Source organism: Hemicordylus capensis, chromosome 3 (assembly GCF_027244095.1).
Source record: "Hemicordylus capensis ecotype Gifberg chromosome 3, rHemCap1.1.pri, whole genome shotgun sequence".
NCBI lineage: Eukaryota > Metazoa > Chordata > Lepidosauria > Squamata > Cordylidae > Hemicordylus > Hemicordylus capensis.
The window spans coordinates 252,298,738-252,322,199 of record NC_069659.1 but is presented as its reverse complement, the minus strand read 5'-3'; the positions used below and the strand labels follow the sequence as shown (position 1 = coordinate 252,322,199).

The following is a 23,462-nucleotide window of genomic DNA, read 5'->3' as shown; positions in this document are numbered from 1 at the left end:
ATGAATACAACTGAAGGAAGCCCGGGCGGGTGCGTGGCTGGGGGAGTCAGTCATGTGACTTGCCTCTGGGGGCCCCCAAGGCAGAGGGCCCCCAGACATCTCTCTCCCCTTTCCCGATTATAGTTACACCCCTGCCCCTCCTGCCCCATTTGCCTCCATTATGCGTGAGTTATTCCACAACAGAGCAAGCAGGTAGTTCTTGTGGAGCACTCTCCTGTGCTCCCCAAGTCCTCTGTCACAGCAGAAACATGTTTCTGCCCTCAGCAACATGTTTCCACTGAGAAAGAGACCCTTGGGAGCAAAAGAGTGGCTCTGTTGTAGAACAGTGTGCATGTAAGCAAGGCAGATGGGGGAGGCAGTCCTGCTGCCACACCTGCTTTGTTAGGATGTCAGCCACTGATTGCAATAAGCTTGCTGTTAAGGTGGTTTTCAAAATGACTCCGGCAGTGTTGCTTTGATCCCCCAAAAACTCTTTGGATGACCTCCTGTTCTCATTATGTGAGACTATGCACAAGTAGATATCTTTTTAAGGGACAGCTTCTATTCTAATTATATGGATGGCCAACATAGGCTAAAATTTATGAACTGCTTTCCTGTTAGTAAGTAGGACAAGCAGGTAATGTTTATGCCTTGCAGCCTGCAATCGAAATGAATCTGAAGGATCAATCTAGTTTAAGCCATGGTTTCACATGTTCACATCCTGCTTTATGGTCAATCATTAACCATGCTGAGGCATTCAGAAGTAATACCAAACATTTTTTTTTTAAAAGAAGTGTGGTTTTCCATTATGTCTGCATAGAACATAAGAGGTGCTAGTGGCTTCTCTCTGTATAGAAATCTCTGGAAATTGTGTAACTGCAGCATCAACACATCTTCTGCATTGAACAACAAAGAAATGGTTGTTCACAATTATTTATTAAAAAGAGCTTGAGAAGACATTTAGTCCTTGTCCCTCAGATAATGTCTCATTCTTCTTGAATACTAATGAATTTTGCTTCTTAAAAGCATTAAAGATGTCTCTTCTAATTCCATTTTTAAGAACAAGCTTCTGAAACAAACAAGCATGTGCAAGAGAGATAATTTACAAAAGCTGAATATTTGCTCAAAGTGTACTTCTAGTCTTCAGTTCATACAGGTGGAACTTGCCATCTGTGGCCCCGGCAGCCACGGTTTCATGTACCTGCAGTTGGGCCATGTGCACCCAAAGGGGTAAAATCCGCATATCTGTGGTTCCTAGGTGGCCGGAAATGACCTCCAAGGTAAAAATCCCCCTGCAATTCTTTGTAGTAAATAGCTGAAATGGAGGGGGGCATTGTTGGAAAACTGCATAGCACAACACTTTATTTCTATTATTTATGCCTTTTCTAGCCTTTTAACCCCATTTTTTGCTCTCCAGGAACCTAATGCCCCAATTCCCATTCACTCAATGTCTCGTTATTCACAGTTCCGGCCAAGAATGGAACTTCCATGGATAACGAGCTCTGCTGGTATATTTTAAATAATGGGCAGCATCCAGACTAGAATTATGCTTGCACAGTGCAATAAAATAACCCCTGCTAACTTGGCAAAGATGCACCTTTTAACATGGTGATTCTAGCCGGGGGGGGGGGGGAGTAATTGGCCCTATTCACCCCCAACACAGTACCTCCAGTGACTGTTGCTGGTGTCTATCTTGTGTTTCTTTTTAGATTGCGAGCCCTTTGGAAACAGGGAGCCATCTTATGTATTTGTATTTCTCTGTGTAAAGTGCCCTGAGGCACTTTTGGAAGGGTGGTATAGAAATCAAATGAATGAATGAATAAATAAAATACATGCCTCTAAATGGTTTGGGCTACTCTGCAGTGTTGCAGAGTGCTCCGCTAGTGGAAAACCTTTTCTGGGATAGATACAGATATAGATATAGATGATCAATTGGGTAGATTACTGCCTGTGTGCTTTTCCTTATATCTCCACAAGTAAAGGCCTAAGAGACTTCCTTTTTTAAAAAAGCTGAAAGAGCAGGCCTAAATTATTCTTGAAAATTTCTACGAACCCCTATGTACAGCGGACAAGCCCTATCGTGTGATCAGGGCTGTTAATTGTAGGGAAGTGCACAAGCTGATTCGGCGCCTCCTTTGAGAAGCCCCGAACCGACTCAGGCAGCCGAACTGGTTCAGCACAGTGAGGAGCGACTTCCTTAAGAAGCAGGTAGGCAGGTCCGCACTAGCAAAGGCCGTGGCTGCTGCAATGCTGTTCCTTGCAGCTTACGTGCACGGCATCAGCACACACGACCACCATGCACAAGCTGCCTGTGCACATCCCTGGTTGATTGTATCAAACCTACATTAGAAAGTATATTGAGCCATGGTATATGTTGTATAGTTTTATGGCTATGTTGTAAAATAAAGGGATATTCATGATGCTGTCAGGAGCAAGAGCTGGCATCTAGAAGCCCTAGAATGATGTGGCCAGAGCTACGACAGTTTGATTGCCTCAGACTCATTGTATAATTTAAAGCTGGGTAATCTAGCCAGAGGTATGTTATGAGGAAAATGTAGGAATGAGGAAATACAGGATATTAGAGTTTTCAGCCTCATTAGTTATAAGAGAATCACAGCAAATTTGTAGCAAATGTGGTAAAGGTTTAACTCTTTTCCTGTGGCCATTTTTCTGATCAAAACTGCGCCCCCACACTGATTTTCTACTTGTGAGGGAAAGAAATATATACCTATCGATATGCTGCTGAAAGGTGATCTTAAGTCAGAAATTGGGCATCTAATCAAATCTGAAGATTCCCACATCAGTTTCTAAATATTTTAAAAATACATATCAGGAGCCTATCATGTGTATTTGGTGTGTAATGCCTAGTTTGGCATGCTGTTAATCACTGTAATGTATGTACCTTTAAGGTTATGAAAGAATGCAGAAGAAATCAAAGTTCAGACTTAGATCAGCCACAGAGATTGGCCATTTTTGTTTGATAGTAGTGGCTGGGATCTAAGAAACTAGACTTCTGTCAACACCCAGAGGTTTGAGGCTTGTGTTTCTTGATCAGTAGTGCCTCACTCATACCATTTGGCAACTCACTTTTTAATCTTAAGATGCAATCAAAAGCAGTTTCTTATGTACTAATGTGGCGGTTTTCTGTTTTTAAAAAAGTCAGTAGTGTTATAGTAGACGTCCAACCTCTTGGCAAGCCTAAAATAGTGATTAGACACCACTGCCTTTGCTAACTTAAACTGATCCAATATTATGCATCGGTATATGCTGGTGTTGATGCTTGTATCATTAGCGTTTAAAATTTTTGCAGTTTCATACACATTGACCTACTGCCTTATATGTATATCTGTCCCTTAATCTTAAGTTTCATTCTTTCAGGTTTAGTAATACCCTATAAATGCAAGCCACTCCAGACTTCAGTATTGATCCTCCCCCCACTCCCCACATTGTAATATTGGTTGTTGCCATCCCCAGCAATGTAAGTAGCTTGCTCTGCAAATCCAGCAGTCACTAATGAGAAATGAGCAATGTATCAAGATTAGACACACCTAGCATCTTGTTAATATCACTGTAGACAAGCAATTATAGCCAAGAGTTCTGAATGGAATGCATCTCTTTGTAATTCATTCCTAATTAGAGATTTAGTGCTACTCTAAAATTCCTGTGTAAATTACACATTGAAAAATACTGGTTCAGCAGTACTTCAGTATTGAGTTGCTGGTCAGCATCTGCATTCCTAGAGGACATTATGCTATTTGCTGTTAAAGTAAGAGTGTGTGTGTGTGTGTGTGTGTTCCTAGTAGCAAGTTAGATTTGTTTTCTAATATTTCTTAATTCATAATAAGCTACTGGACAAAAACAGGGGTGTCAGCTGTACTAATTTTGTGTGCTATTCCCTATTTTATCAATTGGATGGGAAAGGTGAAATTGTGTTTGCATTGTTTGCCTTGCTAAGACAATGTGTATTCTTAGTATCAATTTGGTAGAGATGTGACTGGGGCTGTTTCCGTCTGATCATTTGGATTATAATTGTACTGGGTGGCATCAAGACCTTTAATGGAGCAGTGCTTTGTTGGCAGAAGCTACTTCTGTAAACAAAAGGAGAGTTGTGCTCATGCAAAAAGTCTATGAGTGGAAGGAATCCTTGCATGAGCAGAACTATCCTTCCATTAATAGAGCTTCCAAGGGTAAAGCATCTCTAAACCCATTGTGTTTAGAAAATTCAGACTCTCATGGCCAATGACAAAGTTAACAAAACTTGTAGTTTGACCCTAAGAGCCAAGTAACATGAGGTTTTTGTGGAAGGGGGGGACTTTACTGACATTTACTGCGTACTTAAAAGAGCCCTGTTAAACTCACAAGCTTATTATCTTTATTAATAAGCATTGTTTAACCTAGGTTGACTCAGCCTTCCATCCTTCCGAGGTCGGTAAAATGAGCACCCAGAATGTTGGGGGCAATATGCTAAATCATTGTAAACCGCTTAGAGAGCTCCGGCTATAGAGCGGTATATAAATGTAAGTGCTATTGCTATTGCTATTGCTAAAGTTGTTGGCAGACATCGAGCCAGTGTTGTGTACATTGTAAAATGCAGCACACAGACACAATGGGTGAGGAGCAATTTTCATTATCTCCCCTTCCCTCTGCAGCCCGCTGTAACTCCTGAAAATATGTCCCTGAGAGTTGCTGAACCCTCCAGGATACATTTTCAGGAGGCACAGTGGGCTGCAGAGGGAAGAGGAAATAAACAAAAATTGCTCCTCCCCCACTGCACACTTGCAGCATTTTTCAGTGCATGCAAGTCTGGATGTCAGCCTTTAAGGCTCACACGACAGGGAGGTGGGGAGTGTGGGTGGGTGGGGAAAATGCTACACATAACTAACCTTCCCCGCAGATGATCCGCATGGAACTGCTGGGAGAGTGGACAGTGCTCCCACAATGCATCACACACCAAGCACAGTGCGTTGGGAGATGCCCCCATGAGGGGCGCTTTAGGTGCTCGTCTCTGTACGTGCTTGGGCTGCAAGCAGCCCAAGCATCCACACAACCCGGGCTCCAGGGTTAAAAGTGTACTTACAACCTTCACCTTGATAAAAGGCAAGGGTAAAAAGCAGGGCAGATGGGCAGGCTGCGCCAGGATCCATGCAGGTCCTGGCACTGTACATAAGCAGCCTAACTCCTTGGAAAAGTTGTTGATCCGTTTAAAAGGTTGCAGGGTTCGGAACCGAAAATGAACTGAGTTTCTGTTTTTAAAATTGGCGAGAGTTCACATCACCGATGCTTACATGTTTTATTTGGAGTGCAATCCAAAAATGTCACTTAGGCACACAAGGAGCTTGAGCTCCCCCGCCCCACTCTCTCTCTTTATTTTTGCCATATCAACAACTGCTTTTGTGACTGGAGCTCTTCTCACGATCAGTGAGAAGAGCTCCGGGGCGGTCTGCAGGGAAGGTGGGTTTAACTTACCTTCCCCACAGACGATTTTTGGTCTTTCCCTGGACAGGCGGATCGCCCACCCAGACAACCGGCTCCAGGGGTCGGGGTGCCAGGGCGTGCTGTCGCGCTTCGCCCTAGCCCCCAGAGCTCCAATAATGCACCACGTGAGTGCACAGTGCATTATTGGGATCCCGCCCCCAAGTGTGTCAGCCGTGGCTGCAAACAGCCACGGTTGTCACACGATTGAGAAAATGAGGTTAAGGGAGCACTCACTCCCTTAACCTCATTTTAAAGGGAGGCTACTTTGAAGGGTTTGCCACAGTGTAGCTGCCGGGATTGGGCGCGATCCCAGCAGTTCACATGAGCATGCAAAAGTGGGCTGGGAGGGCTCCCTTAGCCCGGTTTTGAATGCTTGTGTGAATAGCCTCCCTTTGTTATATTTCAGGTTGTCTTTCTGCCATATGTGGCAGCAGGCAGCATTGCTGTTGTTAGTAAAGTGTGCCGTCGAGTCGGGGTCGACTCCTGGCGATCACAGAACCCTGTGGTTGTCTTTGGTAAAATACGGGGTGGGGGGGTTACCATTGCCATCTCTCGCACAGTATGAGATGATGACTTTTAGCATCTTTCTTTATCACTGCTGCCCAATATGAGTGTTTCCCATAGTCTGGAAATATACCAGTGGGGATTCGAACTGGCAACCTCTGGCTTGCTAGTCAAGTCATTTCACCACTGTGCCATTAGGTGGCTTGCCACTGGTGATAGTAACTGGTTTTAATTATTGTCAGATCTGATGCACCAATGTATGGACTACCTTGTTATCTAAAACATCAAATATGGATTGCCTTTTGGAAACTGTACTTTTGAAACAAAACTGACTGACTGACTGACTGACTGACAGTTGGGAAATCCACTGCTCACAATACCAGCTTGCCTGTTTTTATTAGATCAATTTTCATGCATTTATATTTGATTTTATATCAAAATTAGGAGAACCATTTGTCAAATAGCTAAGCAAATCATGCGGAAATCAAGAGTGTTTCTCTAGGTCCAAATCCTGTGTGTAAAAGCCAGAAAGACTGATTTTCAAGCCTCATGGGAAGTATGCAGTCTCTTAGCTAGCCCACAAGGTGCAGCTTGGGCACTCCTGAGCCTTGGAAGCATCTGGTTCTCAAATCCCTGAGGTTGTCTGATCAAAGTGACTATGTTAAACCTTGACAATAGCAAAGTGAAAACACATGAAAGCTGCCATATTGATTTGCCTTTAGTTTCAAGTAGGTTGCTTGAGTAAAAATTGCAATGGTATCACCCACCATACATTATGATGATAGTATGTATTATGCTGGCAAATGTGTTTCCTGGTTTTCCCCAAAGGGAAGTTTGCAGGGGAGAATTGGCAAGTGATGAGTGCTTAATTCTTCCTCTGCCCATCACTTTGCCCTCTGACCTGTCACCCCAGGCATTTTTCCTCCAGCTGGGCTTATTGCCTGTCGCAGAACTGGCTGGGGAAAAAATGGCTGGGGGAGATATTTGAGGGAGCATTGGCAGGCAGGGAAATGCGTACCACCCCCTTCCTGCTCATGAATTCTCTCCTGCAAATGATTTCCCTGCTACGCTAGTACTAGTGTTAACAAGCAAATGCAGAGTTGCTAGTTCCATGTGTGCCCACAACATATAGTGCCATCTGCTATGGGCATTTTTTCCCTTGAGTGGGTTCCTCTGCTGGAATTCACAGCTGATAAATGGCTGCATTAGAGGATCTCCTAATGATTTGCACTGATGTGCAGGCTGTAACAAATTAGCAATCTAGGTTTTAAAGGAACCAATTTGAACCAATTCAAACATGGGGATCAGGTGCATGAGTGTTCAAATTTCTCCCCTTACCCGATGCACCAGCATGCCGATGTCTAGTTGCACAAGGCAGCAGTTCATCTGAATTGCCTCTCAAAACATGGCTGTAATAACATTAAAAGTACATATTTGGAGTGGTTCAGAGAATCACCATGTGATTAGATGCTGGTGCAGTGGATGGAGGGAGATATGCACACCCAGTGGCACAGCAGGGAAGCAACCTGCTTAAAGAGCAGGAGGCTGTTGGTTCGAATCCCCACTGGTGTGTTTCCCAGAATATGGGAAACTCCTGTATCGGGCAGCAGTGATATAGGAAGGTGATGAAAGGCATCATCTCATACTGGCAATGCTAAACCACTCCTGTAAGGATGTGCAAAGTGGCTCGATGTTGAACAGGTGTGACGGCTCGAGGTCAGTCCGAACCACCCCCTGTTCAGTCCAGCCCCGGACCAAACCCACCTGACTGTTCGGGGGTGTGTGTGTGTGTCATGAACTTTTTTTTTAAAAGGTCCTCGAGGTGGGGGGGGGTCCATGGAGGTTCCCCTCCCCCTGCCAGCCTCCGTTGTCACCCCTTCCGGCCAGTTCTCTGGTTGTTTCGGGCCTCCATAGTTTGGGTCATGCCAGGCCTCACAGAGGCCATTTGCGCATGCGCAGAGGGGTCCAAAATGGTCGCTGCGCCGAACTACGGAGGCCCGAACAGGCCAAAGAGCAGGCCAGAGGGGGTGACAGTGGAGGCCGGTGTGGAGAGGGAGAACCTCCATGGACCCCCCCCCCCCACCTGCTGTCTCGAGGACCTTCCCTGAAGAGGAGAAGGTTAAAAAATTAATGTTTTTTTTTTTAAGTTTGTGAACCCCCCCCGACCCGAACCAAACCCTGCAAGGGCCGGGGGTCGAGCAGGTGCCAGACCAAACTGGTCAGGTTAGGTTCAAGTCCGATCTGGACTCCAACTGAACCGGGCCAGCCAGTTCCGTGCACATCCCTACACTCCTGTACGCTACCAAGAAAAAGACATGGCTCTGTGGTCGCTAGGAGTCGACACCAACTCGACAGCACAACCTTTCTTTTCCTTTTCTTTGGATTCATTCCACTGTATGTATTTAAATGGGCCAATCGGTGTATTGTCTGAACAAGCCCAATGACAAGGCTCCTTTGTGGTTTTGAAAACAGGGTTAAATAAAAACCAGGACAAGTGAAACTGTATTGTTTATAATGAATAAATGAACAGAACAGTTTTGTATATATCACAGACAATCTTGGTACTAGATCTGTCTTTCTAATCATCTATTTTATTTTTGTATTCATTAATTGCATGCTGCTTATCTGAAGTACTTCATTATGTCAGCCAATTTCTCAGTTACACCTAGTTGGAATAAACTGTGTGCTAACATATGTCAAGTTTGAAGAATTACTGCATCATAAAACATATTCAGCTGCAGCAGCAGATCTTAAATCACATCTGCCAATTGCATTGATTTAGATTTCTTGCCAACTAGAAAGTAGGGTTAGGCGTACAGGCAGCGCCAGGATCCGCACAGATCCCAGTGCTGCACACGAGCAGCCTAACCTCAGCTGGGGCAGCCCAGCCTGGCTTAGGTTGCTTGTGTCGATAGCTTTGTTGTATACAAATATATAAGTTCAACTATAAAGTAAAGCACATGCTTTTTGTACTTTCGTATCATACATGAGTGTAGCAAAGCTTGTTTGAAGCAGTGGGCAGTGATGAATAACATATGCCGATTTCATGATAAGAGCACTGTTAAATACATTGCCAGTGGTGACTTATCTCTAAAATGTACTGTGTGATTTCTTCTTCTTCTTCTTCTTCTTCTTTAAGGTCGGCAAATTGGAGAGGGAGAAAAATCAGGAAGTTAAGCAGATCAAAGAACACGAACAGCACAAAAACATAGTGATTGTAACGGAACTCAAGGCGAAACTTCATGAAGAGAAAATGAAGGAGCTCCAGGCTGTTAGAGAAGGACTTTTAAGACAGCACGAACTTGAGCTTCTTAGAGTAATAAAAATTAAAGATAATGAAATTCAAAGGCTACAGGCCTTACTTAATGCTGTACGGGATGGGACGCCTGATAAGGTTAAGACAGTGCTGTTCTCTGAAGCAAAGGAGGAGGCCAAGAAAGGATTTGAAGTTGAGAAAATAAAAATGCAACAGGAAATTTCAGAGCTTAAGGGCGCTAAAAAACAAGTAGAAGAAGCTTTATCTGTGGTCATTCAAGCTGACAAAATTAAAGCAGCCGAGATACGGAGTGTATATCACCTACACCAAGAAGAAATCACCAGGATAAAGAGAGAGTGTGAGCGGGAAATTCGCAGACTGGTATGTGTGGATGTCAATAGTACTGATAGTTGTAACAGGGTGGGAGGGAAATGTTATTCTGATGTGTATACAAAAATAATTTAAATACACATGACTAAGCATGCTGCCTTGGGCTCCTAATCTGGACAGATGCTCTGATCCTGCTGAGGTTCATCCAGCACTAATGAAAATGTCTGTGATGAGGTTGTCTCCGAAACATATGCTCTGCTGTAAGAGGCTGCAAGATTTTCGATCCAGGTTATCTCTTGTTCTGTGGTCATATAATGTTTAAATGATCATTTCAGTTCCACGAGGAATGAGCATCGTATCATTTCTGGTTAGTATGCAGTACAATTTTTTCCCCCAGTTTCAGTTTTACAAAGCTTTAAAATAGGTATGTACTAATATACAAAGACTGCTTGTCTTTCTAGTGTTTGTCTTGATTTCAGAAATGATGAAGGGTAGATTAGGAGAAAGGGGATGACATTTCTTTTCCATAACTTTTTGATAGTTATGGCATGGACTACATAGTCCATTGCTAGCAAAATGTTATTTTTTGTGCCCTTACCTTTTCATCTTTCAAAATTGTATTGTTATTGATATGTAGCAGACTTCTGATCATTGTAAAAAGGCTGCAGCATTATATTTACTGTCCTCATAACTATAATTGTCTACTTTTTCTGTTTCTTGATGAGCTAATAGAAAAAACTGCAGATAGACATACTGGCCACAGTCCAATGCAGAATTAAAATTATTTAAGCACATTGATTTCAAGAGGCTTAAGCATTGCTTAACTCTTCATTGGATTGTGGCCGGTATGCCTACCGACTGACATCCTGACCAAACTACTCCTTTATAGCAGGCTTCCCCAACCTGCAGCCCTCCAGATGTTGCTGAACTACAATGTCCATCATCCCAGCCACAATAAGTTGTAGCTGAGGGTGATGGGAATTGTAGTTTGGCAACATCTGGAGGGCTGCAGATTGGGGAAGCCTGCTTTAGAGTAATACTTGCTTAGAACTGTTGAGTAACTTACTCTGGATGTCACCCACTCAATACAGGTTATGATTTTCTTAACACATAAAGCAATTCTATGTAAGAAGTAAAATGCAATTCATATAATAATTACCTGTATTATAGAAACTGCTCTATTCTTCATATAAATGTGCACAAGTTATATAGCCTGCATTCTCATGGTGAGAAAGATCACAGTTAAAGAGATTGGTGAGGCCCATGCTCTCCTGTGGAGCATGACATGATAACTGGGAATTTCTTGGTTATCCTGGTTAAATCACTGAGGTTAACCATCATTTAACCAAGGTTGGATCCTGGCTGTTTATCTGGATTAAATACTCAGCTATTAACCTCAACTATTTAATTGGGATTGCACATTCTTACTTCACTTCCGAGTTCTCACTTCCAATTTCTTACTTCACACTCCATGGGAGTGTTCAGGGTTCACCAATTGCAGTTTACAGTTTAACCACTATCCTTCTCACCGTGAGAACACGACCATATTTTAAGATCTTAAAAGGTCTTAGAACTGTGGCTTTGCTTCTCAATAATTTGTATGTATTTTTTTTAAAAAATGTATCATTTACAATGGGTTACTTTTCAAATTCTAGGATATTACCAGCAATTGTGATAGCAAAAATTTTGAATAATCAATTTTCCTGCTCCATATTGATCAGCTCAGCATCTGGACATTATTCTGTGTGAATTTATCTTTAACAATCCTATAATCACACTGAAGTCTACACTTAAAGTTTCTAGAACTATTTTTGGATGTTCGTAGCAAGGAATCCTTTCTGCAGTTAATTATTCATGGTGGATCAATTCTTGATGTATAACTTAAGCTAATTTATTATGTATTGAGCTGCTTGTTGTTTTCTTTGACAAGAATGACAATGACAAATGCATCTTCAGTTTCATATTAAATGATCCAGTTCTTCATTGTGATAAGGTCTGTTCAGATGTATGCAATATCCAGAATGGATGTTGGAGATTCACTGCATTTTCCAAAGTAAAAGATAAAAGCTTTGTTCCTAATCGAAAAAATATCAACTTGTGTAGTTCAGGAACATCAGGTTCTTTGACTCTCAAAAGAAAGAAATGTGACTAGCACCACCTCTGTTTTTCAGAGCCCCAAAGATTCAAATCTGTCTATCTATCTATCTATTCATTTTTTACATTTCTAGCCTGCCCTATACCCAAAGGTCTCAGAGCAGGTTACAACAAAACTAATATGAAACATAGTTAATTTTCCATTTCTGCACTGGAGACATCATGCAGAGTGAGAGTAAATTAAAACTGCACCTGTACTCTTCAGGCTGCAGTGAAGTAATCTACATTGCCAATGTCTAGACATAATCTTAAAAATAGGTTATGGTGTCACTATAAAATGCAAGAAACCAGTGGCTGACATGTTGGGAAAGTGTTACATGGGTAGATCAGAACCACCTGCACTCCTGCATGTGTCTAAAACACATTTAACATTGTAGAACTGGGGTTGTACAATTTTATGTAGTAGCAGAACAAGACTGTTCTGGAACAATGTGGCTGATGTTTTAGACTCACACAGTGGCTCAGGCAGTTCTGAATTAATTAATTAATACACAGCAAATACATTAATGCCAAACTATACACTGAGCATATTTCATGACCCTGAAGCCTGTATCCTGATATAGCATCATCATCATCATCATTATCATTATTATTATTATTATTATTTATTTATTTATTCAATTTCTATACCGCCCTTCCAAAAATGGCTCAGGGAAGTTTACACAGAGAAATAACAAACAAATGAGATGGATCCCTGTCCCCAAAGGACTCACAATCTAAAAAGAAACATGAGATAGACACCAGCAACAGTCACTGGAGCAGGGGTGTAAGAAAGCTAGAGTGGGCCCAGAGACAAAATTTTAAAATGGGCCCCTCGCTGATACACACACACACACACACACACACTTCACAATACATAGTCATGTGACTTGCCTCTAGGGGGGCCCTCGAGGTGTGGGGGCCCCCAAGCAGCCGCCTCCCCTTGCCTAATAGTAGTTACGCCCCTGCACTGGAGGTACTGTGCTGGGGGTGGAGAGGGCCAGTTACTCTCTTCCTGCTAAATAAAGGGAATCACCAGGTTAAGAGGTGCCTCTTTGCCAAGTTAGCATGTCATGTTGTAGACAGAAGCATACAACAAGAATCAAGGATCTATTATATTTAATAGAGCAAAATTTTCATTTTCCACATGTGATGACGTAGGAACTAGATCAGGGCTGCACAACTTCAGCCCTCCTGCAGATGTTGGATTATCTTCCATAATCCTTGACTATTGGTCACTGTGGCTGGGGATTATAGAAGTTGGACCAAAAACAGCTGCAGAGCCGAAGTTGTGCAGCCCTGAAATTAGATATTCAAACTAGAGAGAACAAAGTTACCACAAACCATTAGTACTGATGCCAAATACTATAACAAATAACAAAGAGACCTATGGCACTTGAAAGTCTAACCAATTTATTATGGAATGCCTTTACATAGACAAGAAAATTCTTTGAAATTAGGCACCTGATTACCATGGACCAATATTTGTAAATAAATAAAAATTCATGCCACAGGAAGTATGGAAAGCTTTAATTGGATACTGCATTGAAAGGCTTTGGAAAATGCCTTTCAGTGACAATTAGGAGCAAAATTATGTACTTCATCTTTTCACTGAGCTTTTAACAAAGGATTTTAAAAATGTGTGGAATGACCTATGTAAATGAGACAACAATTTTGTATATTACCAGCCTCCTATTAATGACATTTGTTACTCATTTGTTATGGTATGAAATATGATTCAGCAAGATATTTGAGTTTTGTATATCAAAACATTTGTTCCCAGGTACCCAAGGTAAAAGACATGATTTAAACTATGGCCACTTTATTAAACATATATTAACTGCAGCAAGGAAAAAACCAGTTAACCCTGAATTGAGTGTGGGCAACTCCTCCTGTGAGATCAAACTTCCTCGACAACTATAATCCCATCAAAGGGCGAAGCAGCCAGACTCGGTGGTTGCCAGCTGCCTTCCAGCTTGCTCCTTACCACACAATTGCTGTGTTGAGGGAGGATTGCCCGAATCCCCACCCCATGAGCCTCAAAGCTCTGAGTGGGTGAGGAGAGCAAATCCTGAAAGGGAATCCATTCCCAGCCCTCTGAGCCACATAACCCTGAGGGGCTGTTCCATAGAGTCCCCCCTTCACCACAAGGTGCCTCCAACTGTACACCAATGTAAAGATCACTACCTACCACAGCCTGCACTCACCTGCCACCAAAGGGGGCAAACCTCTGTTTAGCTCCCTTTCCCCAAACTGGCTACAACTTCTAGGGATGTGCATGGAACCGGTTCACAGGCCTTTTCATGGACCTCTGAACTGGTTCACCGGTTCAAAGGTGGGAGGATACCTTTAAGAACCGGGGAGGGTGCTCTCCTCCCGCCCTGCTCCATTTTCCCTGCTGGCACAATCCATCAAAATGGTCTTGCAGGGCAGCAGCATACCTCCTTGCCACATCAGTACGCCGCGGACCTGAAGTGGCCAAAAGTGTGTGCTGAGTGTGCACGTCATGATTTATAATTTTCCGTTTTTAGCAACTTTTAATTTGAGCTTAAAACTGATTATGGTTTTTAACCTGACTTTTAAATTGTTTACTCAATTTGGTTAATTTTATTATTTTTATTGTATATTGTATCTATTTTATTGTTGTGAGCCACCCTGAGCAGGAGTGTACTGGAGGGGCAGGGTATAAATGTTTTAAATAAATAATAAATAAATAACATTAGGCTAACGAGCCCACAAAACTTCCATATCAGCTATTTATTTATTTATTCAATTTCTATACCGCCCTTCCAAAAATGGCTCAGGGTGGTTTACACCAAGAAATAATATATAGATAAGATGGATCCCTGTCCCCAAAGGGCTCACAATCTAAAAAGAAACACAAGATACACACCAGCAACAGTCACTGGAGGTACTGTGCTGGGGGTGGATAGGACCAGTTACTCTCTCCTTGCTAAATAAAGAGAATCACCACATTAAAAGGTACCTCTTTGCCAAGTTAGCAGGGGTAATGCCTGTAATATCAGTGCCTTGCCCTTCAAGAGGCCCAAATCATTGCCACCCAAGTGCAGTGTCAACACATGGGGTGGACACTGGCCCCCAGCGTAATCAGCCTACAGTGGTAGGAGTCAGTGCCACAGCATACCACGCCAACAAAACTATTCAATGCATGTGACCTCACTGAATCCCAACTGCATGCTAAAGCTGCTATGATTGGCTCCTCGGGAGGTCCAAAGCACAAAGCCATGGCTGCAGCCAAGAATCTGCGTCAGACCCTCAAAGGCTGGTGCATCCGAAAAAGAGAATAAGTATCAGTCCAAACAGCTGTAACATGATAAACTAACAATTGGGAAATAAAGCACAGACATAGCTCCAGAAGGTAGAAGAACGCCACCTGCCAATATGATGCACTTGATCCTCTGAAAACCTTGCAGCCACTACTATAGAGGCCACCCCAATCCTGAAGGAATGAGTACCAAAATCACCTGACCTAAGACCCTCCCTACCCAATACTGCCTTGATCACGACCCAAAATTGGTATTTTGTCAGGGAAGATCCATCTTCTATGTTGGATCCTCCCCATGGCCACACACACCAAGAAAGTCAGCTAAAGCATGGACTGGGCAGATGATGGCCAAGGAACTACTAGCCAACCAGACCAATGTCCCTCTGCCACTCTGGTCCATCTTAAACTTGCAAATTATTAATGTCAAAACCCCCTTGTACAGAAGAATACCGTACATCTCCAAAGCCCAACCAGAGGCTTCTTGTTTGGATGCCACAAGCAGCTCACTCACCCACAGGGCCCCAAAGAAGGTGGTCAGTGAGACTGCTCTGAATAACTTAATTTCAAAAGGACAGATACATAAAAAAGTGTTGTGAGATAGAACAATTAGTAAATCAGAGGAGATAGGCCGGTGTGAATCCGGCAGTCTAGGTTGGGTGTGTGCCCAACCTTCCAGCATCCTCTGGATCCTGAAGTCTGAGGTGTTTTCTGCCAAACCTCAAGCTTTAGCATAGAAAGACAAAGCTGCGAGATGCAACCTAATGGAACAGTCAGCTAAGACGTCAAGATGCAATCGAACACAAAACTGCAAAATATGATCAACAGGAACAGGCCAGTCATGCAACAAAGAGGATGATCAAAAAACACTGAAATTACACAGAGTGCTGGGAGCTAAAGTTAGCTGAATTGACTGATCTACTTCAATCCTCCAAGCTTCCAAAGGTCGGACGGCAAGGGCTCTGCCTACAATCTCGCCTCTGGAGCCAACACCCAAAATCTTTCCACTTGCATTTGGGACACGGCATCTGCTATACCATTGTCCAAACCCTGGGCATGCCGGGCCAAAAATAAAATGTTATTCCTCAAGCAATGTAGGGTAAATCAACAGACCAAGGTCATCACCTGAGGACTCCTAGAAGTCCTTGAGTTAACTGCCGGAACCATTGCCAAATTATCACATCAGAAATGGAGAACCCTGTTCCCAAACTCAGCCACCCAAATGTGGACCACAACCACTATTGGAATAAATTCCAGGAATGTTAAATCGTGGCACAGACCCTGCATGACCCAGTCCACTGGCCTTGAAAGAACAGGCTGAACCCAAGGGCACCAAAGCATTAGAAAAGATCTGCAGCTCCGAGGGAAAACAGACTGGAGCTGCAAAAGGCAGGCTCCCCTGCTCCTCATTGGCCATACCACACACGTGGCTAAATGGATGGCCTGGACCTGGTCTTTTCCTCCTGGGTCCTGGGAACAATCGGGCCTCCTTGCAGTCGCTTGTGGTGTGTGACGGGGGAATAGCCTTTCATCTTATATTTTAAAAAATCATTGGCAGCCGTTCTCTTTCTACTGGATGCAGCAGAATATAAAAAAGCTGCTTTGAAAACCCCTATTTTGCATTAATATGTAATCTTTGATCAGACGTACGGTTTTGCAGTTGTCAAATCTGTGCTAATGCATTCATCAAGGATCTTCGGCTCCTGCTAGTATCTATCCTTTGGAGAAATCTTGAAAATGTGAATACCACATTTGAAAAAAACAAAAGAATGTATGTCTTTGATAAAGACTTTTCATCTCCACTTAATAAGCACACCCTGTGTGTGTATGCACACACTCATACACATTGTTGGAGCATAGAAAGAAAAAACCCTTCTGTACCTTTTAAAGAGCTCTGATTTTTCTTCAGACAACTTTCCCTCACATTAACTGAAATACAGGTTAAGTCTACACAAATCTAGTATTTCTGAACTTTGCAGAATACCGCTCATTCACTACTTAATAACTTTATCTTGACCCACAACCATCTCACTGCTACATGCCTAGAATTTGACTGTGGGGAATGTTACACAGCAGTTGGTGTGTCTCTGTGCTAAGATATCAATGGTTTTTCTAGCTTATTCATATATGCATGTTCATCATTTGATTGCTGCATCCTCAAATGATTACTGCATGTATCAAATAGCCTTTATAGAATCTTTGTATCATGTCAAATGCAATGTTTTGGCTGCAGTCAGATTCACTTCATTGGTTCTTCAACAAGATCGCAATTGGTGTTTGGGCTGACATCTCTGATGACATCTCCCCATCTCTGACAACTTTTTAAAAGTCTCTAAAGACTTTTAAAAAGTTTCACCCAAGCTTTTAACTGGACTGTGGTTTAAAATTGTTTCAAGATTTTCATTTTTAATCTGTTTTATGTTGTTGCAAACCATTCAGAGGCAGAAATTCGGGGCGATCTACTGATTTGTAAACTAAATAAAAAATAACATCTAATGTACGAACAAAAAGTGTACAATGGGAGAGGAGTAATTTTTGCCAATCTCCCCTTAAGAACATAAGAATAGTCCTGCTGGATCAGGCCCAAGGCCCATCTAGTCCAGCATCCTATTTCTCACAGTGGCCCACCAGATGCCGCTGGAAGCCACAGGCAGGAGTTGAGGGCGTGCCCTCTCTCCTGCCATTATTCCCCTGCAACTGGTACTCAGAGGCATCCTGCCTTTGAGGCTGGAGGTGGCCCACAGCTCTCCGACTAGTAGCCATTGATAGAGCTCTCCTCCATGAATTCGTCCAAACCCCTCTTAAAGCCATCCAGGCTGTTGGCTGTCACCACATCCTGTGGCAGAGAGTTCCACAAGTGGATCATGCGTTGTGTGAAAAATTACTTCCATTTGCTGGTCCTAGATTTCCTGGCAATCAATTTCATGGGATGACCCCTGGTTCTAGTGTTGTGTGAGAGGGTAAAGAATTTCTCTCTCTCCACTTTCTCCACACCATGCATGATTGTATAGACCTCTGTCATGTCTCCCCGCAGTCGTCTTTCTTTTGAACTAAAAAGCCCCAGGAGTTGTAGTCTTGCCTCATAAGAAAGGTGCTCTAGGCCCCTGATCATCTTGGTTGCCCACTTCTTTACCTTTTCCAGTTCTACAATGTCCTTTTTAAGATGTGGTGACCAGAATTGTACGCAGTACTCCAAGTGTGGTCGCACCATAGTTTTGTATAAGGGCATTATAATATTAGTTTTATTTTCAATCCCCTTCCTAATGATCCCTAGCATGGAATTGGCCTCTTTTACAGCTGCCGCACATTGAGTTGACACTTTCAACGAGCTGTCCACCACGACCCCAAGATCCCTCTCCTGGTCAGTCACCAACAGCTCAGATCCCATCAGCATATACTTGAAGTTGGGGTTTTTAGTCCCAATGTGCATCACCTTACACTTGCTAACACTGAACTGCATTTGCCACTTTGTCGCCCACTCCCCCAGTCTGGAGAGATCCTTTTGGAGCTCCACACAATCCGTTGTGGATTTCAGTACCCAAAAGAGTTTGGTATCATCTGCAGATTTGGCCACCTGGCTGCTTACCCCTGCTTCTAGATCATTTATGAATAAATTAAAAAGCACCTGTCCCAGTAGAGATCCCTGGGGGACCCCACTTCTTACTTACTTCCATTGTGAAAACTCTCCATTTATCCCTACCCTCTGTTTCCTGTCTTTCAACCAGTTAGCAATCCACACATGTACTTGGCCCCTTATCTCATGACTGCTAGGTTTCCTCGGGAGTCTTTGATGAGGAACTTTGTCAAAAGCTTTTTGGAAGTCCAGGAATACTATGTCAACTGGATCACCTTGATCTACACACTTATTGACACTCTCAAAGAACTCCAAAAGGTTGGTGAGGGAAGATTTACCTTTGTAGAAGCCATGCTGGCTCACTCCCAGCATGGGAGTGGCTCACTCCCAGCATGAGAATCTGGGAGTTGAGCTGGCTCTCAGCTGGCTCACTCCCAGCATGGGAATCCCTTCCCCTGGATTCCACCATACTTTCAAAAAAAATGTCCCTGAAAGTCCCTCACCTTCAGAGACATATTTTTGGAAGGCATGGACCACATGCAAGGCTGTAACACACTAGATTTATGTAGAATATTTTAATCCAAGGTCACACACACACACACACAGAGAGAGAGAGAGAGAGAGAGAGAGAGAGAGAGAGCGCCTGGAATAGATGCATGCAGTATTTCATGTGGCTGTCCATGTGGGTGCATAGAAAAGGAAGGAGCCCAAGATCAGTGGCATTCCACATGCTTTACATGCCAAAGGTCCCAGATTCAATCCTTGATCTATCCAATTAAAAAGGATCTCAGGAAGTAAGTGCTGGGAAAGCTCTCCTCCTGAGACCCTTGAGAGCTGCTTCCGGTTAGGGGTAGGCAGCACTGGGCTAAGTGGAATGACCCAGCTCAGTATAAGATAGCTTCATGTGTTCAAAGGTCTCTCCTTGGGTCACTTCTTGAGCACACATGATTTGCCTTAATGGCATATTGACTGGAGAAGATGTCTTGATTCCTTTGATCACAGGATCTTTAGTTACTGGCATCTCATGACTGGCATCTCATTTACCTGTACTGCTGGTCCTGCAAGAGGTAGACTTCTAGTGTACATTGCTTTCTAATTGCTTTCCTTGACAGCCTGCCTGCAGGGAATTTTGCCGGTCATGAATCAACCAATGACTGGCATGGATTTTCTCATTTCAATTAAAACCTCTGTCTGAGAACCATATGCTTTTTCTTTGTTTTTGGACTCAGATGCTGCAAGTTTGAAATGTAATGTGTTGTGTTTTTTTCTCCATTTTCTCACCTTCTGCTGTAGTATTATATTAGCAATGCTTATGAAGTCTACCAAAGCTATAAGCTTCAGCTTACGCTGCATTACACTTTACATATTGGTTTTAATACAGTCTGGGAAAAACGATATTAGAAATTGCATTTTTATAGCAGACTAGTGGGGGAGGGGCAGAGAGAAAGATATTCCTGTATTTTATGACATGATGCTTGCATAATTGGCAGCAGCGATGCACACAAGCTGTTTATTAATTAAAATGCATTCTTGGTGGAGATAACCTGCTAAATATAAAGTGGAAATATCCATGCTGTTAAGCAAGCCATTTTCTTAAAGACGATTGGTTCGCAGTCTCATGTATATTCATAGACTGTGTTTCACAAGTAGGCCTTCTGTTAGCAAAAGTACTGGGGTAAAATTATAAAGAAGGCACTCACGCAAATGTGAGACGTTCTGAGCATTGTTTCATACAGTAATGAAACAAATGTGTGAGGGAGTTTTTTTGGGATATATACCTGGATACTGACGCACCGCTCTCAGTGAGTTAATTCCTTTTCTGTACTCAACTCTCCTTTGTATTCATGGTATAGAACAAAAAAGGCTGTAAAAGTGTGTCTGTGACTGTTTGCCTGTCATCTTTATAGTCATTTTGCTGCTGTTTTAGACATAGCTTAATGTTTAATTCTGTTAAAATCACATTATCGTCCTACTTCAGTAGCTTGATTATATGATGAAAATGTGCCTTTGGGTTTGTTTTTTTTAAATGGTACAAAATACTCACAGCCATTTCTCTTTGCAGAAATGAAAATTGTAGCAAGAGACAATGCTATTTACTGAAGCTTTATTGAGTTAGCTTTCCTTTTTTTGTGTTTTGTTTTTTTGCCACCCAAATTAAAATGTTGCCTATTGACAGAACTTCTTTGTGCTCAGATTGATGAAATTTTAGCTATACAGATTTTTTAAAAGGTTCTTTCCCCTTAATTAGTATCTTTGTGTTACAGCTTCATTATACGGTTCATGGGGAGTGCTTACCAGGCAGTTCTTTGTAGTGTCCTGATCCAGACATTTTTAACATTGCATTCAAAAAATTGATCAGACCTTTCCCCCCACATTTTAACAGTGATCTAATAATTTTATGTACTGTAAGTTGTCTCCCAGTGTAAGTAATGGTGTGTGTGTATTAATTTATTTGTATGCATATATATGTGTATGTGAATATATATATATATATAGAGAGAGAGAGAGAGAGAGAGAGAGAGAGAGTGTGTGTGTGTGTGAATATATATATAGTGCGTGTATGAAAATGGGTTTTCTTGCACTTTCTTCTTTGGGTGGAATTTATGGGTTGGAAGATGTTCTTGTGTCTGATGTTTTATCCTGGGCATGTTCACACAAACCTGCTGCTCCTCTGAAAAAGGCCACTTATCTTTGGGGTTTTCCATGAGATATGCAGACAGTGAAAAGGCACTGGTAGGGGAAAGATAATTTTCCAGAAATATCTTGTCCAAAGGTCATCCATAAAGTATATCATGAATCAGGGAAGGAGACAGAGATAGGAAAGCTGTGACTAATTGTGACAAGGGATATTGCCTAAAATGTGACATCGCATTAATGTGTTTTACTTTTCCAACACAATAATTTAATACAGTGGTTTTTAAAATGTCTTCTGGGAAACAGAGTTCTTTGCAGGGTTATCAGAGGTTCTTCACTGACAAGAACTTCAGTGTTTTAAGATGACTGGATTGATTAGGAAGCTTCACTTAGGGCACTTCAAGGTGTACCCTTTGTAGCCTTTGAGTTGCAGATGAAATGGCATTACTACTCCATACAAAACATCATAGCCCATGTAAAAAGAGGGAAAGGTAGCACTAAAAACAGACCACATTGTGCTGCTCTGCTGTTGGTTTTTAACAAGTCAGAGCACCTCAGTGCAACAATGTAAGCATGAGGATAGTGCAGACTGACGATGACTGGATGACAATATCATGTGAAGCCCCCATACAGAGTCAGCGAACAAAGCAAAGCAAAGACTAAACATCTCACCTGGAAGTGCCCTTACAGTACCGAGCAGCTTCTGTGCTTTTCAAACCAACATTAACATTTGTTTTAAGTAAAAGTTTTAGAGAGTTTCCTCAGTTTGTGGCTTCTCTCCTCTCTCTCTCTCTCTCTCTCTCTCTCTCTCTCTCTCTCTCTCTCTCTCTCTCTCTCTCTGTATGAAACACAACACTGCAGCCTGGTTCAGACAATTCAACAAACTATGGTTGAAGATGCAAAGGTGCCTGTGAGCTCCTTCTCCACTTTTCTCTTCACCTCACACATGGAGGAGTCCTGGCTTGTTAAACCCTAACTCTGTATGTTGACCAAACTTAGGAGCTATGCTTTACAAACGAGAATATGGCAGAATCAAATCCGGGTTTTATATTGCGGGCACTTTAATTATATTAAAGGCACTGTTAAATCACAGCAGACAACATGCAAAGCTGTAGTTTAACACACCACAGAATTCCTCCATCACAGCTCTTTACCTGAGATAATGAGAAAAGGGGAGAGGGGAGGGAACACACAGCTGGCACTCCTCTCATCATGCTTACGTGGATTGCTTGAACTGGGCCTACAAGTCTAGAGTGTAACAAGTGGTGATGGACTTTCTGAAAGACAGCTTGCCTGATCTTTCCCTTTGTTTTGGTTGTGTTTTAGGATACACTTTTAGTTCGCTCAGAGCAAAGGCCCAACAAACCAATGTTCCCTGTGAACTGAGGGTACACTCTAGAGCACATGCAGAATCCTCTGCAGTTCCCACAGCAAACTATATTGCTACTCATTATTACGATTATGTTGAGAATTACTCAACTCCTTTCTTTCCCCACAGCCTATTTCATGTCATTGTTGCTTGTTTGATTCCGTCTTGCACCTCTGCTGTCTTTGATGTCCTAGTTTCAGTGTGCAGCATCCAGGCTAGGATTTCTGCAAACACATGCATGGTAAAGAAGGAGAGAAGAGAAGAGGCAATTTTGGTTGACCTCCTCTTCCATTTGCTATCCCCTAGGCTTGCCAAACATATGTTCTTGAGGGTCTTCTAATCCTTAGGGACATATGTTTGGTGGATACAATGGACTATAGAGCAGGGATTCTCAACGTTGGGTCCCCAGATGTTATTGGACTTCAACTCCCATAATCCCTAACCAAAGGCCACTGGGGCTGGGAATTATGGGTGTTGAAGTCCAATAACATCTGGGGACCCAACACTGAGAATCCCTGCTATAGAGGAAAGGGGGATTAAAATCATTCCTTCCTACCACTGTTCCCTCTAAGGTATGCACACATGTGCACACTCACAAGTTTTTGGATGTCTGCTCAGTTCAATTTAGATCCCACTCAGAATGAATCAGGAAGGCCCCATTCTGAATGCAGGTCCATATACATTGCCTTGATACTGCCACCCAGAACAAAACTCATTCCGCACAGAGATGAAAAAAATTAGAGGAACCACTGCTCCCTACCATGCATGGTCCTCTCCACCCCCAGCACAGTACCTCCATTGACTGTTGCTGTGGTGTCTATCTTATGTTTCTTTTAGAATGTGAGCCCTTTGGGGTCAGGGATCCATCTTATTTATTTGTTATTTCTCTGTGTATACTGCCCTGAGCCATTTTTGGAAGGGTGGT

General features: G+C 42.6%; 1 protein-coding gene across 24 annotated transcripts in view; it reads left to right on the top strand.

Annotated features, from left to right (window-relative positions):
* Positions 1–23,462, top strand: part of JAKMIP3 (Janus kinase and microtubule interacting protein 3) — a 248,090-nt gene that overhangs the window by 111,585 nt on the left and 113,043 nt on the right. For all 24 annotated transcript variants that reach the window (XM_053310606.1, XM_053310607.1, XM_053310604.1 and 21 more), the window contains one exon: positions 9,098–9,595. In XM_053310606.1, coding sequence (XP_053166581.1) covers positions 9,098–9,595 — 498 coding nt within the window. The remainder of the gene's footprint in view (positions 1–9,097; positions 9,596–23,462) is intronic.